This window comes from Gopherus flavomarginatus, chromosome 10, assembly GCF_025201925.1.
Source record: "Gopherus flavomarginatus isolate rGopFla2 chromosome 10, rGopFla2.mat.asm, whole genome shotgun sequence".
Classification (NCBI taxonomy): Eukaryota; Metazoa; Chordata; order Testudines; family Testudinidae; genus Gopherus; species Gopherus flavomarginatus.
The window spans coordinates 2,560,699-2,574,761 of NC_066626.1; the positions used below are offsets into that span (position 1 = coordinate 2,560,699).

Here is a 14,063-nt window from a genome sequence, read left to right on the forward strand (position 1 = left end):
GGAACTGAATTTAATTTTACCAGCCTGCAATTGCTGGGGTCACCTTTAGAGCCTTTTTTAAAAATTGGCATCACATTAGCTATCCTCCAGTCATCTTGTACAGAAGCTGATTTAAATGATAGGCTACATACTACAGTTAGTAGTTCTTCAGTTTCATATTTGGAGTTTCTTCAGAACTCTTGGGTGAACACCATCTGGTCCTGGTGACTTATTACTGTTTAATTTATCAATTTGTTCCAAAACCTCTTCTATTGACACCTCAATCTGGGACAGTTCCTCAGATGTGTCACTTAACAAGAATAGCTCTGATGTTGGAATCTCCCTCACATCCTCTGCAGTGAAGACCGATGCAAAGAATTCATTTAGCTTCTCTGCAATGACTTTGTCTTCCTTGAGTGCTCTCAATTGTCCAGTGGCCCGACTGATTGATTGGCAGACTTCCTGCTTCTGATATACTTAAATTTGTATTATTATTATTATTATTTTATTAGCTTTTTAGTTTTTGAGTCTTGTGCTAGTTGCTCTTCAAATTCTTTTTTGGCCTGCCTAATTATACTTTTATACTTGACTTTCCAGAGTTGTTTCCAGCTGTTTAAGGGTCCATGGACATCCTTCAGTTTAAAAAAACTCATGGTAACATGGTTGTTTCAGTCCAGGGCTTCAGGCAAGAGCCATTCCTCTACCTGTGATGTCAAGCACATTCCAAGCTCTGTATTATAAAGAGTGGGCAAGGTATTGCCTGGACTATAACCCTTTTGCACTGGCAGAGCAGTACATTAGGGTTGTGAAGTTGTCCTGTCTGAGTAGCTAGGAATTTCCTTTACATATGTATAAAATACAATAGGAAAGTGCGGGGAGGAAGCTACTTTTCATAGCTTTTTTTATTATGGAAGCAAAATCCCATGTGATGTAAAACAAGGCTCATGACACACTATTGCTGGGGCATGCTGGAAGCATGGCCTTTGCACCAACCCCTCTCCCAAAGTGCACTGAGAAGAGCTCTAGCACATCTGAGTCCCTGGCCCAGTGCTGTGTTTTGAGGAGCACTCAATGGAATAGAGGGGATACTCTTCGTCCCATAATGATCCAGCATTTTAAATTTACTAGCACAAGCCTGAAACAGATCAGACAAGAAAGAAATTCTAATGAACACTTCTGTATCTCTTCAGACAACAGGCAAGCGTTAGAACCTTTCAAGATTTGCTGATAACACTTTTCATCAGTCGGTAGAGAAATGCAGTGTTCAGCACACACAAAGTGACCCTACACAATTGACCTTTCCATGAGTAAATAGATTGCATAAGTTGTTCCCCGGCTGTGGAGTACAAGGAAGAGTGACTTTGCAATTCATAGTAAGCCAGCCAGGCATATGCTTCATATGTAGTTCCCCCTTGGGGTGACCAGATAGCAAGTGTAAAAAATTGGGACGCTTTTTTTTTTGGTGCCGGGGCTGGGGGAGGGGAATAATTCCCTGTATAAGGCAAAGCCTCTAATATTGGGACCTTTGATCACCCTAGGCCCAGGACTTCCTAACACAGCTCAGTTGACTCAAGTCCCACTAACCCTGCACTTAAACTGTGGTGCAGACTCACCCAAAGTGGCCACTGACTCTCCCACCTGGCTTTATAACTACCCCCACCCCTGCTGAGGGAGATAGTTGGGGGTGCACATGGGAATTTGCCCCACATTGAGGCACCACCCACCACTACCTCCAACCGCTGCAGGCTGCAATCCTCAGCCAAACATCCTCGTTGGGTCACAGCTGCTAGCGGGCAGCCCATGCACCGCAGGGAGCTGTCTGTAAGGTGAGTGGGGAGCAGAGCTATGTGGTCTGCGGGGTGAGGCAGTGCCGGGGCCCTCTCCAGCCACCCAGAGCCAAGCGGCAGCAGCTCCCTGAATGGCACAGCGCCGCTGCTTCAGAGCGGGCTTCTCCCCCAGCTCGCAGCCACGCCGGTTCACTGCGCTTCCCGGGATGGCAGGAGCCTGGGGTGGCTCTCTCCGGCACTCTGCGCCACGCACGGGGCCTTGACCCTAAGAGCCAGAGGGACCTGCTGGGGGGCGAGGTGGGGAATCTCGGCGATGCTTACCTGGGGCGGCTCCCGGGAAGCATCCAGCAGGTCCCTCTGGCTCCTACGGTCGGGTCTGGTCTGGTGGATGGGGTGAGGTGGGGGACAGAGGGCTCTCTGCCTGCTGCTGGTGCTTGCAAGCCCCGCCCCCTGCAGCTCTGATTGGGCAGGAGGGAACTGGTGCAGCATGCAGAGACCCCCTCCGCCTCTGTGCCTAGGGGCCGCCAGCATTGCAGGCTCCTGCTGGCCGGTAGGCCCGCCGTCAGGAGCTGCCCCAGGAAGCACCACCATGCCAGCCCCAGGACTTTGGCGGTGACTCATGGGGAGCAGTCCCCGATATCAGGACAAAGGGCGTCCCAACTGACGTGCAGTCAGGACGTGGGACAAATGTGTTAAAATCAGGACTGTCCCAATAATATCGGGACATCTGGTCACCTTATATCCCCCTTAACACTCAGTCTTGGTTGGTTTTCCTAGTGCAAAACTTATAAGGCTTTCTCCTGACATTGCTTTTAGATACTGCAGTTGTAAATGAGGAGTTCTGTAAATGAAATGGTGGCAAGATATGATGCAAAGGTAAATATCTTTTTCGTACTGTTCCAAGGTCTGTCTTTTAAACAAGATTTCCCATCACATACAGATTCTCAGTGCAAAAATTTCCAAGATAGACAAAAGAACACAACAGGAGTTAACTCACATTAAGAAGGTACAGTAAGAATCGGAGAAATTACCAGAATCGGAGAAATGGAGAGCTGGGAAGAGGGCTCCAGAAAGAACAGAGAAATGCAGAGATGGCCCCAAATTTGAATGCTGCTCTTCCAGAACCCTGAGAAAGTTGTGATTCAGATGCAAGTCCACCCTGTAAACCTGCAACTCTTAGCCACTTCTGGAAAAAATATCACCTATTTATGCAGAAAATATTCAGGAGGGACAGGGGAGGAGCTATTTGGAATTATGGGCAATTATTCAGCAGTTTTAATAAAGAGGAGACCAAACTCAGTGCACTGGGAAGAGACTGCTTTCCCCCACTTTTGATGGAAATGGATCTATATTTTTAGATTGGATAAGAAATAGGGGAACTTTGCTCTTTCCCCTGAGCCAGAAAGTTAAGGTATAAAGTACTCACATCAAGACTTTATAGAATGTAAAGAATAAACAGGCTGCCAAAGGCAGATTATCCTTTCAGCTTTCCCTTGGCATTTGGAATACCACAGCTGGCCTGGGACTCTCAAACGCAAAGTGCTGTCTCCACAAGCACACAAAGCAGAGCCATACAGCTCCACCTTGTTTACATCACATCAGAAGGCGCCATTTGTTTGAACTTTACCTAAGTCCTTAAAAAGGAACTGTTCTTCAGTGCAGACTAACAAATTCAGCACGTAGGTTCAGTAGGTAGATACTATGTTGGATGTATGGCTGGTGTGTCATCTCAGCACATCAGGGGCACAGTGAGTTTCTGTTTAGTAGAACAGAGAGGAGGGCTGTCTGGGAGATTGGTTAAGACCCTGGTGTAGATTAAATGAGACTCGAAGCTTAAAGGCAAAAAAGAATCTGGCGCAGGGTTGAATATACACTTACTATGCTTCATACCACAGGGATACCTACAAATGAAATACAAGGCAGGAACTGCAAAAATCACCCTACAAAGCAATGCTACATCTACGCAAAGCCCTTCAAATTTACTCTCTGAAAGGTGAGTAGCAGTCTGGTTCCGTAAAAGGCTGTTACCATCTTCAAAAATAACAGTGGGCAAGAGCCTCTCCTGCAGACAAGTTGTGTTGGGTGGGGTCCTGTAGAGTGAGGAGGAGCTACTGTAAGGGTATGACTGACTGCAATGATTGGGTGTGATTGCATTTAGAGCCGGTGCTAGGCATAAGCAGATGAAGCCTAGGTTTACACTACAGCCCATCACTTATGTCACTCAGGTGCATGAGTGACATAAGTTACACCAACATAAGCAATCATAGAATATCAGGGTTGGAAAGGACCTCAGGAGGTCATCTAGTCCAACCACCTGCTCAGAGCAGGACCAATCCCCAACTAAATCATCCCAGCCAGGGCTTTGTCATGCCTGACCTTAAAAACCTCTAAGGAAGGAGATTCCATCACCTCCCTAGGTAACCCATTCCAGTGCTTCATCACTCTCTGAGTGGAAAAGTTTTTCCTAATATCCAACCTAAACCTCCCCCACTGCAACTTGAGACCATTACTCCTTGTTCTGTCACCTGCCACCACTGAGAACAGTCTAGATCCATCCTCTTTGGAACCCCCTTTCAGGTAGTTGAAAGCAGCTATCAAATCCCCCTTCATTCTCCTCTTCTGCAGACAAATAATCTCAGTTCCCTCAGCATCTCCTCATAAGTCATGTGCTTCAGCCTCCAATAATTTTTGTTGCCCTCAACTTCTGGAACTCTTTGCCAGAGGATGTTGAAGGCCAAGACTATAACAGAGTTCAAAAAAGAACTTGATAAATTCATGGAGGATAGGCCTGTGACACTGCACCCCATATTCTTCATAGTGATATTAGTATGATAAATTATCATAATTATGATGTATTTTATGCAAGCTAAGGCATGTGAGGTATCATTTGAAAGGCTATGGTTTGCTGAATATGATTATCTAATTTGTATGCATGTATCATTTTTGTATCCAAAATTATGAATATTGACTATGTATCTATTTAACATGTAGCAATTCCTGGGCAATGCCTGTCACGGAGTCACTGGGCGATGCTCTGGAACTGCTCCCCACCAAGCCAGTCAGGACTTTGGGGAGCCTCCTCTCCCTTGGAGCAGACTTGTTCAGGGCAAGAAGCTCACACAGCTTCACCTCCTGGGTCTCTCCTTGGAGCGTTCAGCATCCTCTGCCCCTCCGTGCGCTTCCCACAGCGAGTCCGCCCCAGCGGGGTCCTGGGGAAGCCACAGGGTCCTGCACCCCCACTTCGCAGTCAGACGTGACTCTCAGCCAGCCAGTAAAACAGAGGTTTATTCGATGACAGGAACAGGGTCTAAAACAGAGCTTGCAGGCACTGCCAGGACCCCTCCACCGAGTCCTTCTGGGCTTTCAGGGTGCTTGGATCCTAGCTAGGATACCCTGAATTCCGCCCACACAGCCCCAAGCCCAAACTCAAACTGCTTCCCTCCTGCCGCTCCCTTCCTTTTGTCCCCTTCCCGGGCAAAGGTGTTGACCTTTCCCCTCCCTTACCTAGCTCAGGTTCAGGCCCTGGCATCGTCCATCCCCTAAAGTCCTCCCCGGCTCTCCCATCCCCACACAGACAGTCCCTACTGCATCACATCTCTCCCCCCTTCGAGACTGAACTGAGCGGGGTCACTCTGCCCAGTGACCTGGGGAAGTTCAGGGCCCCCTCTCCGGGACAACGCATCCGCTGTCAGGTTGGCACTTCCCTTCACATGGACCACGTCCATGTCATAGTCCTGCAGGAGCAGGCTCCACCTCAGGAGCTTGGCGTTGGCTCCTGAGGTGGAGCCTGCTCCTGCAGGACTATGACATGGACGTGGTCCATGTGAAGGGAAGTGCCAACCTGACAGCGGATGCGTTGTCCCGGAGAGGGGGCCCTGAACTTCCCCAGGTCACTGGGCAGAGTGACCCCGCTCAGTTCAGTCTCGAAGGGGGGAGAGATGTGATGCAGTAGGGACTGTCTGTGTGGGGAGTGGGAGAGCCGGGGAGGACTTTAGGGGATGGACGATGCCAGGGCCTGAACCTGAGCTAGGTAAGGGAAGGGAAAGGTCAACACCTTTGCCCGGGAAGGGGAACAAAGGAAGGGAGCGGCAGGAGGGAAGCAGTTTGAGTTTGGGCTTGGGGCTGTGTGGGCGGAATTCAGGGTATCCTAGCTAGGATCCAAGCACCCTGAAAGCCCAGAAGGACTCGGTGGAGGGGTCCTGGCTATGCCTGCAAGCTCTGCTGTAACCTGTGTTCCTGTTGTCCAATAAACCTTCTGTTTTACTGGCTGGCTGAGAGTCACTGTGGGTCCCAGGAAGAGGGGTGCAGGGCCGGACTCCCCACACTCCGTGACAATGCCCACTAGGCAAAATGTTCTTATTCTAGATGGCTGGGTGGGAAGGGCATATTTAGGTTAATGAACCATTAGGAAGAAACAATAGGTCTTAGGAGAAGCTCATCTCTCACCTGGAAAGCCTTCCTGTGAATGCACCAAACAGCCAGTGGAGGATGGCTGCTGTAACTTTACAGGGACATGTGACCCAGGTCAGCTGGTGCTGGATTCCATCTTGGGATGTCAGTATTTTTCCACTGATTGGCATGGGAACCAAGCTTTGAAACAAAGGGTTCCTGCCATATGGAAAAGCTATATAAGGCAGAGGAGTGACATCATCTGGGTTTTTCACTGACTCCCAACCCAGAAAGACTCCTGGAAACACCTAAGGAACAAAGAATGAACTGCGGGAAGTGCTGGACCCCAGCTAAAGGGATTTTTAGCCTGTGAATGGAATACCTGGGGATTCCAAGCTATAAGCAAGTACAGTTTGCCCCTTAAGAATCTGCAGCCCGCTTGTATCATCACTTAGGGAGAGAATCTGCTATTCATATCCAATCTATTTAGTATATGAAGCTTAGTTTGCATTTTTTGTTTATTTGCTAAGTAATCTGCTTTGATCTGTTTGCTATCCCTTATAATCATTTAAAATCTATCTTTTGTAGTTAAAACACTTGTTTTTGCTCTGTCTAAACCAGGGTGCGGAAATAAAAACTTGAGACAGAAAGCTGTTGCATATTCCTCTCCACACTGGAGGATGAATTTTCTGAGCTTACGCTGTGCAATTCCTTGTGCAGTGCAAGGTGGTATAATTTTGGGTTTACTCTCCAGAGGGGATGCATGCCTTAGGAACTGGGAGGTGCTCTAGCTGAAGCCTTCCCATCCAGGGGCTGGTCAATGGCTCTGCCTGTATGTAACTGCAGCTGCGTGTGTCCCTACCTGTATGTATGCTGGTGAAATTGCAGGCTAGAGTAGGCTTTACAGCTTGTCACAGCAGTACAGTGTAAAAGGAAGCCTAGTTTGGTGGGTCAGGGGACTGAGTGGTATCCCAGTTCCAGGTGGCACCCAGGGTGGGGAGGGATGACCCATCACAAGGCCCATCAATGGCTATTAGCCAGGATAGGCAGGGATGGTGTCCTTAGCTTCAGTTTGCCAGAGGCTGGGAATGGGCGATGGGATAGATCACTTGATTTCCTGTTCTGTTCATTCCCTCTGGGGCACCTGGCACTAGCCACTGTCAGAAGACAGGATACTGGGCTAGATGGACCATTGGTCTGACCCAGTGTGGCCGTTCTTATGAGAAGCTCTCCCATCAACATAGCTTCTGCCACTCGCAGAGGTGGTTTTATTAAGCTGAGAGGAGAGCTCTCTCTTGTCAGCATAGAGCATCTTCACCAGATGCACTGCAGTGGTGTGTCCGTATCGGTTCAGCTGAGCCACTGCAGTGCTGTATGTGTTGTCATGCCTTAAGCAATTACTTAGGGCCCCAAGCAGCTCAAGGGGCCCCCTATTTACTTTTTATTATGTGTTATGTGTGTGTGTAGGGGACAGGCCCCAAAATATTCCTGCTTAGGGCCCCCAGTGGACTAGCACCCGCCTCTGATTGCATTTAAGCAGAGAGATCTGAGTTAGCTTTAATCTAGACAGCTCAAGTCCCATGGGTGCGAAGCTGCACCACTGTGAGCATCAGTGCAGGGTGTACAAGCTCACCTGGAACCCTGAGTAATTATTTGGAAAGCTAGCGTGTGCTGAAGCTTGCACTGCTGCCCCCACACTGTTCTGGGACCTGAACTAGTTATATTAAAGCAAGGTCGGATATGCAGCTTGAGCTGCAATCACACCAAGTGATTGCATTATATACATAACCTACCTTATTCCAGTGGAGGTTAGGTGCTGCAGAGCCCTACTGTGTCACATTCTAGTCCAAACCCATCTCCCTCTCCCCAAACACACACATCCATCTCCTAGGGAGGAGGGGGATGCAGCAGCAGATAGCACAGGTCTCAGTTACAGAGACTTTTCACCAGCAGGGAGTTCCTGTATACCAGGGGGATTTTCTCTGAGTCATTTGTGGCCACTTTGTGCCAAATCTTTGGCACTCCAGTTCCTTCAAGCTTCCTTGCCTCCACCAACTCTGCACCCTTCTTCAAGCTGCAGCCGTGGGATTCCTTCTCTGAGCCCCCTTCTTCAGGGACCCACCACAAGAGTTAACTCCACTCCAGTGCGGCTTTGCTCTCTAGGGCTCAGCCTGTCTCAGTCCTTTCTCCCCAGCTGCCTACTAGCAGCCTTTTACAGACCCAGATGTAGTCCTCTTTAATTAGCTGCATTAGGGTCACATGCTCCAGTCCAGGGGAGCTGGGCTTAAGGTTGACAACTTTGTAATATTTAAAAACTGGATACTCAAGCAGAATGCCAGAACCTTCCCCACCCCACCTCTTCCCCCTTAGGCCCAGCCTCTGCTCCAGCTCTTCCCCACCAATGTCCCGCTCCTGCACCACTTCTTAAGGTGACCAGATGTTCCAATTTTATAGGGACTGTCCCTATTTTGGGGTCTTTTTCTTATACAGGCTCCTATTACCCCCCACCCCCATCCCAATTTTTCACATTTGCTGTCTGGTCACTCTACCCCTTCTTTCCCCTGAGGCCCAGTCTCTTCCCCCAAGGCCCCGTTCCCATTTGCTCGTCTTCCCCCTTTCTCCCATTACTCACTGCTCTTCCCATCTCCTCTACCCTCGTCAGGAGGGACTTGCCTGTGGAGCTAGGGCGGGGAGCTGCAGCAGCCTGATGCAGGTAAGAGGCAGCCCCGGGTAAGTAGGGGTTGGCAGGAGTGAAGACCTAGTGCCTGCCTGCCTTCGCCACTCACAGGAACCGGACTTTAAATGTCTGATAGGTAGATCTGACCAGACACTGTCAGGTCCCCTTTCCAGCCAGCCTTTTCGGTCGAAAACTGGACTACTGGCCACCCTAGCTGGGCTCAGTCTATCCGCAGAGACCAGTTATCCTGAAACACCCTCCAGTCTCACACTGGGATACACACAGACACATTCTCAAACAAGAATAAGTAGACAGTGTTGAAAGGAACAAATCAGAAAGAAAGTGTGCTCAACAGAGACAGAAAAGAGCTGAGAGTGTTGACTGGAGAGTGTTTAAGTTAAACTGGAAAAAAGGAACTTGACCCTGTGAAAGGAAGAGGCAGTGGAGTGACAGCTGAGGAGGGAGTTGGATTCATGGGGAGTTTTTTATGATGAGGAGGACCAAAGCAGACCTGCATTATGAGGGAAAGAAACTGGAGCAGAGTCAGAGGTTGAGGAGTAGTAGTCATAGAATCATAGAATATTAGGGTTGGAGGGACGTCAGAAGGTAATCTAGTCCAGCCCCCGGAGGGATTATAGGAGAAGGGATAACAATGGTACAAGTTTGATCAGGAGGTGGAGGAAATGGTCTCACTGGGGCAGCTGGAAGGGCTGACCCACCACTCCTGCCAACACAACATTCCAGATGGCTGTGGACTTTCACTTTCTTTGAGTATGTTCCTTTTTTGAAAGTTGTAAATATCAGTTACGGAGTCTGGTTTAATTTACAACAGAGAAAATCTCTGGCCAGTTAATGTCAATGGCCTGTCTCCAGACTTACACTGCTACACAACAGCGGACTTTGGCTCACCTACTTTTCAGCAAAGCCTGCATTTTGTTTGGTAATATTGCTTAGACTTTTAATTTATGTTAAGGCAATACAGTTTTTCACTAGCAACAGAAAATCATTTGAAATCTGATTCACATTCAATGCAGGCAGCATCCTATTTTGTATTTTGTGTGGAGAGCCTGGGAGGAGGGTGTGTAAATTAGGGATATTACAATGAGGTATAATGCTCATTGCTCATCTACAGCATTTTCCATAGAAAAAATATCAAAATGAAAGTGCAAACACAAAACAGAATCACTGGACATACCTGAGATAGGTTCTTCCCCTCCTCACAGTTTATGCCTCCGATGAAGACCATGTTGGGCATCACTGGTTTGGGATACTCAAATACAAAGTCGTATCTCAGTAGCCATATGGAGCCATTTCTGTAAAGTGTTGGTAAGTGCACATCTCTCTGGAGAAACTTTGAAGCAATGTCTTGGTATTTGGTATACAAATCCTTAAACAGTGGTGTCTCTAAAGTGCTAACAAATAGGTTCAGCACTCGCTGGGAAAAAGTCATGTGGTCTGTGTGTTTAGTGTAGCATCTTGGGACATAGGAAACAGGGTTTGGAGATTTACAGATTGCATGCTCTAAACTGCATGGAAAACCACGAAAGAAGTACACGGAAGGGATGGACAGATATTCTGCCAGGATCACCCCACATGGCAATGCTGGGTCTGTGAAGAGTGCATCAAATTTATTCTCTTCCAAGTATTGTATGATTTCTCTGTTCTGCAGCAGGCTGTCACAGTTGTGAAAATACATGTTAATGAGGTACATAATGTTCCGGTATTCTGCAAGGATAGTGTAGGGAAAGGAGACCTCACGAAAGAGACTGTTAGCGAATTTACTATAAGTTTGGTCAAGATCTTCCTGGGTGTAAGGCACAGCATACGTTTTCCTTGCGTAACGCTCTGATTCTTTCAAGAGCAAATTTGTTTCTGGAGCAACCACTACTATTTCATGCCCTTTCTCATCAAGTTTCTCCACTACTGCAAGCATGCTGAGCCAGTGACTTCCATCTTGTGGCATCACCAACACCTTGCCACTTTCAGCAATGTTGTAGGAAGTTAATAAAAGAAAAAACCATGATGCAAATTGGTAAAGTTGATGAAAAGGAAAAGCCATCTCAGTGGATGCTAGAAAAAGACTCTGTCACTGTACAGAGGTTTGAAACAACTTTTTATACTCTGGGAAACAACACCCACTTTTTGGCAGTACGTGCTTGTTCTCATGTGAAGTAAATTAGCATTTTGTTCTTTCAGCATTTGTTAATCGTTAGCTTTGAAAGATCTGCAGTATGTTAACTTTTATGAATACTTTTACAACTGAGAAAAGTAGTGGTGAAGACCAAAAAAACAGATAAGCCAGTTTGGGTCAAATGAGAACTGACTAAAACCGTTGCCCCAAACCTGAGATGAACCTGCTGTAACAGCACTTTACTAACATTACGTCTCCCAACACTCCTAAAAGCAAGAAAATACCATCCACATATTGCAGATAGAGAAACAGCGCACAGAGATTAAGGGGCAAATTCTGTCTTTTCTTCCAGGGGCACATAAAAGTCCTGCCATTGTACTGCTGGTGAGGATGAGTCTGCTCTAAATAGGCTTTTATTCCACACTCATAACCGCAGTATCTGAACACCATCCAGTGGTGCATTCAGCAATATGACTGCACATCTGCCAATCTGATAGATCTGGAGACCTTGCCTGGGTGGAGTACATAAAACAATAGTCACTGGAATCTGAACCCTGTCGCATAACAACAGTATCACCCTTTCTTACCCTTATCCACACCACATGGCTGAGACCAGGAAAATCATGTCTAGTTTCTTAACAGAACTCCTATGGAGCCACACATCACAATCAGGGGCGGCTCCAAGCCCCAGCACGCCAAGCGCATGCTAGGGGAGGCAAGCTGCGGGGGGCCGCTCTGCCGGCGCTGCGAGGGCGGCAGGCAGGCTGCCTTCCACGGCTTGCCTGCGGAGGGTCCACTGGTCCCACGGCTTTGGTGGACCTCCCACAGGCGTGCCTATGGAGGGTCCGCTGGTCCCGCTTTGGTGGACCTCCCGCGCTTGTGGGAGGTCCTCCGAAGCCACGGGACCAGCAGACCCTGCGCAGGCAAACCGCTGGAGGCAGCCTGCCTGCCATGCTTGGGGCGGCAATATCCCTAGAGCCAACCCTGATCACAGTATCCCATAGGTTAGAGGAGTCTCCTGGGAGGTGGCAGATTCCTGTTCAAATCCTTTCTTCCCAGCAGGTGGAAGGGGAACTTGAACTAGAGATCTCTAACCATTGAGCTAGAAAGGAGGTAGTTTCCACCTGTCCCCCTCAGCAGGCAGCCCCTGAGCACATGTACTGGATTAGGCCCAGCACGTCACATAATCTTGGAATGGAAAAAGAAGAGATTAAAGTAGAATCAGTGGTGCTCTGCATTCAAAAGCTATTTTCAGTTTTAAAAGATTAGTGACTGGCTGCACCAAACATCCAACCATGTTCTGCTCATTTTGGCTTCATATTGAGGCATTTGTTACCCTTTCAATTAAGAAATCTTCACGATCTTTAAATATCATTGATAATTGTTGGCTAGCTTGACATGAGCTGGCAGCCTAAGCTCTTAGTACAGTGGAAAGAATGTTCCCAATTTAGTTCTAAGAGCTACACTATCCAACTTCCCCTCCCCAAGGGAATATTAATGACTGTAATTGTAAGAGTCAGTAAAACTGAAAATTGAGAAATCATTAGTTTTCTAAAGATAAAATGACCCTGGAATGAAATGAGGAACAGCTTTAAGAGGAAGAAGAAAAAGAAAATTTGGAAGCTGTGAGGAGACTATGAAGGCAATAGAGATGGATGCCCTAACTTTTCTCCCGACAGTGGGAACATCCACAGTTACATTTGACTAGAACAATAGGGATACAAAACTTTATTCTACAGCCAGCATTAACTGAGGGGTTTGATTATTTTCTTTTGGAATAGATTTTGGTTTCAGATTTGTTTAAATTTTGTGTTACATTGGATATTATAAAGAAAAAAGTCAAAATGGAAACAAAATATTTCAATCCATCTGATTTTTTTTTTTCAGAATTGTCTTTCATGGAGAATTAACACTTTTGGTTTCGTTCCTGACTGAAATAAAAACAAATGTCAAAATATCAAATTCCTCCACAAAACAGAATTTTCATTCTCTGCACAGCTCTGTTATTCCATTACTGCCCACTACTAGGTTTCTTGCAGTATCCTCTAAAGCATCTTGCACTAAGAGATGTGATACTGGATTAGAAGGACTGGTGATCTGATTCACTGTGGCAATTCCCAGAGTTTATATGCAAGAAATGAGAGGATGTTAAATTGCATTCCTTTTCACTATACAATTTACCCTGGATTCAACCCAGGGGGGTCTACATTGTTAGCTGCTCTTGGAAATTCTGCTGGCAGAAAGTCTGTCACTACAGGCAGACAGCCAGCAGCAGCTTCCCCTTTACTGACCCTCTCACAAAGTGGGTGAGGCTAGCTCCAGAAAGCTGTGGGCAGGGAGATTGGGACCCCTGCAGATTCAGTGCATCCCCTGAGCAGTGCCACATGACAGGACTACTTTTTAAGCCCTAACTAGCACTTAGAAATGTTCCACTTCAGCAGAAGCCTTTTAGTATGTGTCTGGTGGCACCACTGTCTGTCCTCTCTCAAGGCAATCTCCCCTGGAGCCCAAGAAGGTGCAATTTATACCTTGATCCAGCTTGTGCTAACAAAGCTGCCCCATGTCTGTGCTAATTCCTGCAGGCATGAAAAAGTCTTTGAAAACCATGGTAAATTCCCCCACAAATAACACTTACGTCTGTAATTCCCCTCGCCTCCATCCTACTTTTCAATGTAAAAAATTATTTGCGTTCTTATAGTGGCTTTCATCAGAATATTTCAGACAATGAGAGAATCTCACACAACTGTTTTACAAACATGCAATCCAGTCTTACGCCAGTCCTGTGAGGTGAGTACTGATACTTATTTTACAGATGGCAAAACTGAGGGATGGTGACTGATCATTTATACATTCAATAATACAACTCTTTCATTGAGGATGCATTGTGTGTATCCTGTTGTGTCTCTCCCTCTCATCCTACAACTGCTTCCAGTGCTGAACATGTCATTGAGATAATCATTTGTCCTAACTGTTCCGATTTGGACAGAACAGTCCTCAGTTTTGGAACTGAGTCCTGGCTCCCAAACCTGTGACCGAGGGAAACACTTTTAACCTGCAGTTTTCTGCTGTGGACCATAGAGGCTATTGCTATCAAAGAGAG

The 14,063-nt window shown here is 47.1% G+C and overlaps 2 protein-coding genes across 2 annotated transcripts in view; both read right to left on the reverse strand.

The window, feature by feature from the left end:
* LOC127058922 (UDP-glucuronosyltransferase 1A1-like) overlaps positions 1-14,063 on the reverse strand; it is a 95,589-nt gene that overhangs the window by 59,898 nt on the left and 21,628 nt on the right. The window lies entirely within an intron of this gene.
* On the reverse strand, positions 1,956-10,891 carry LOC127030041 (UDP-glucuronosyltransferase 1-6-like). Its single transcript, XM_050915952.1, has 2 exons — positions 10,028-10,891; positions 1,956-2,147 (listed from the first exon to the last, which is right to left on the reverse strand). Exons 1-2 carry the CDS (start codon positions 10,889-10,891, stop codon positions 1,956-1,958), a joined length of 1,056 nt encoding a protein of 351 aa, XP_050771909.1.

Excerpts from the sequence above, each read along its gene's own strand:
- LOC127030041 (XM_050915952.1), bottom strand. The coding sequence starts at position 10,891 with ATGGCTTTTCCTTTTCATCAACTTTACCAATTTGCATCATGGTTTTTT. Across the intron at positions 2,148-10,027 it reads AGGGGAAGAACCTATCTCAG|ACCAGACCCGACCGTAGGAG; the intron begins GTATGTCCAGTG and ends CCCATCCACCAG.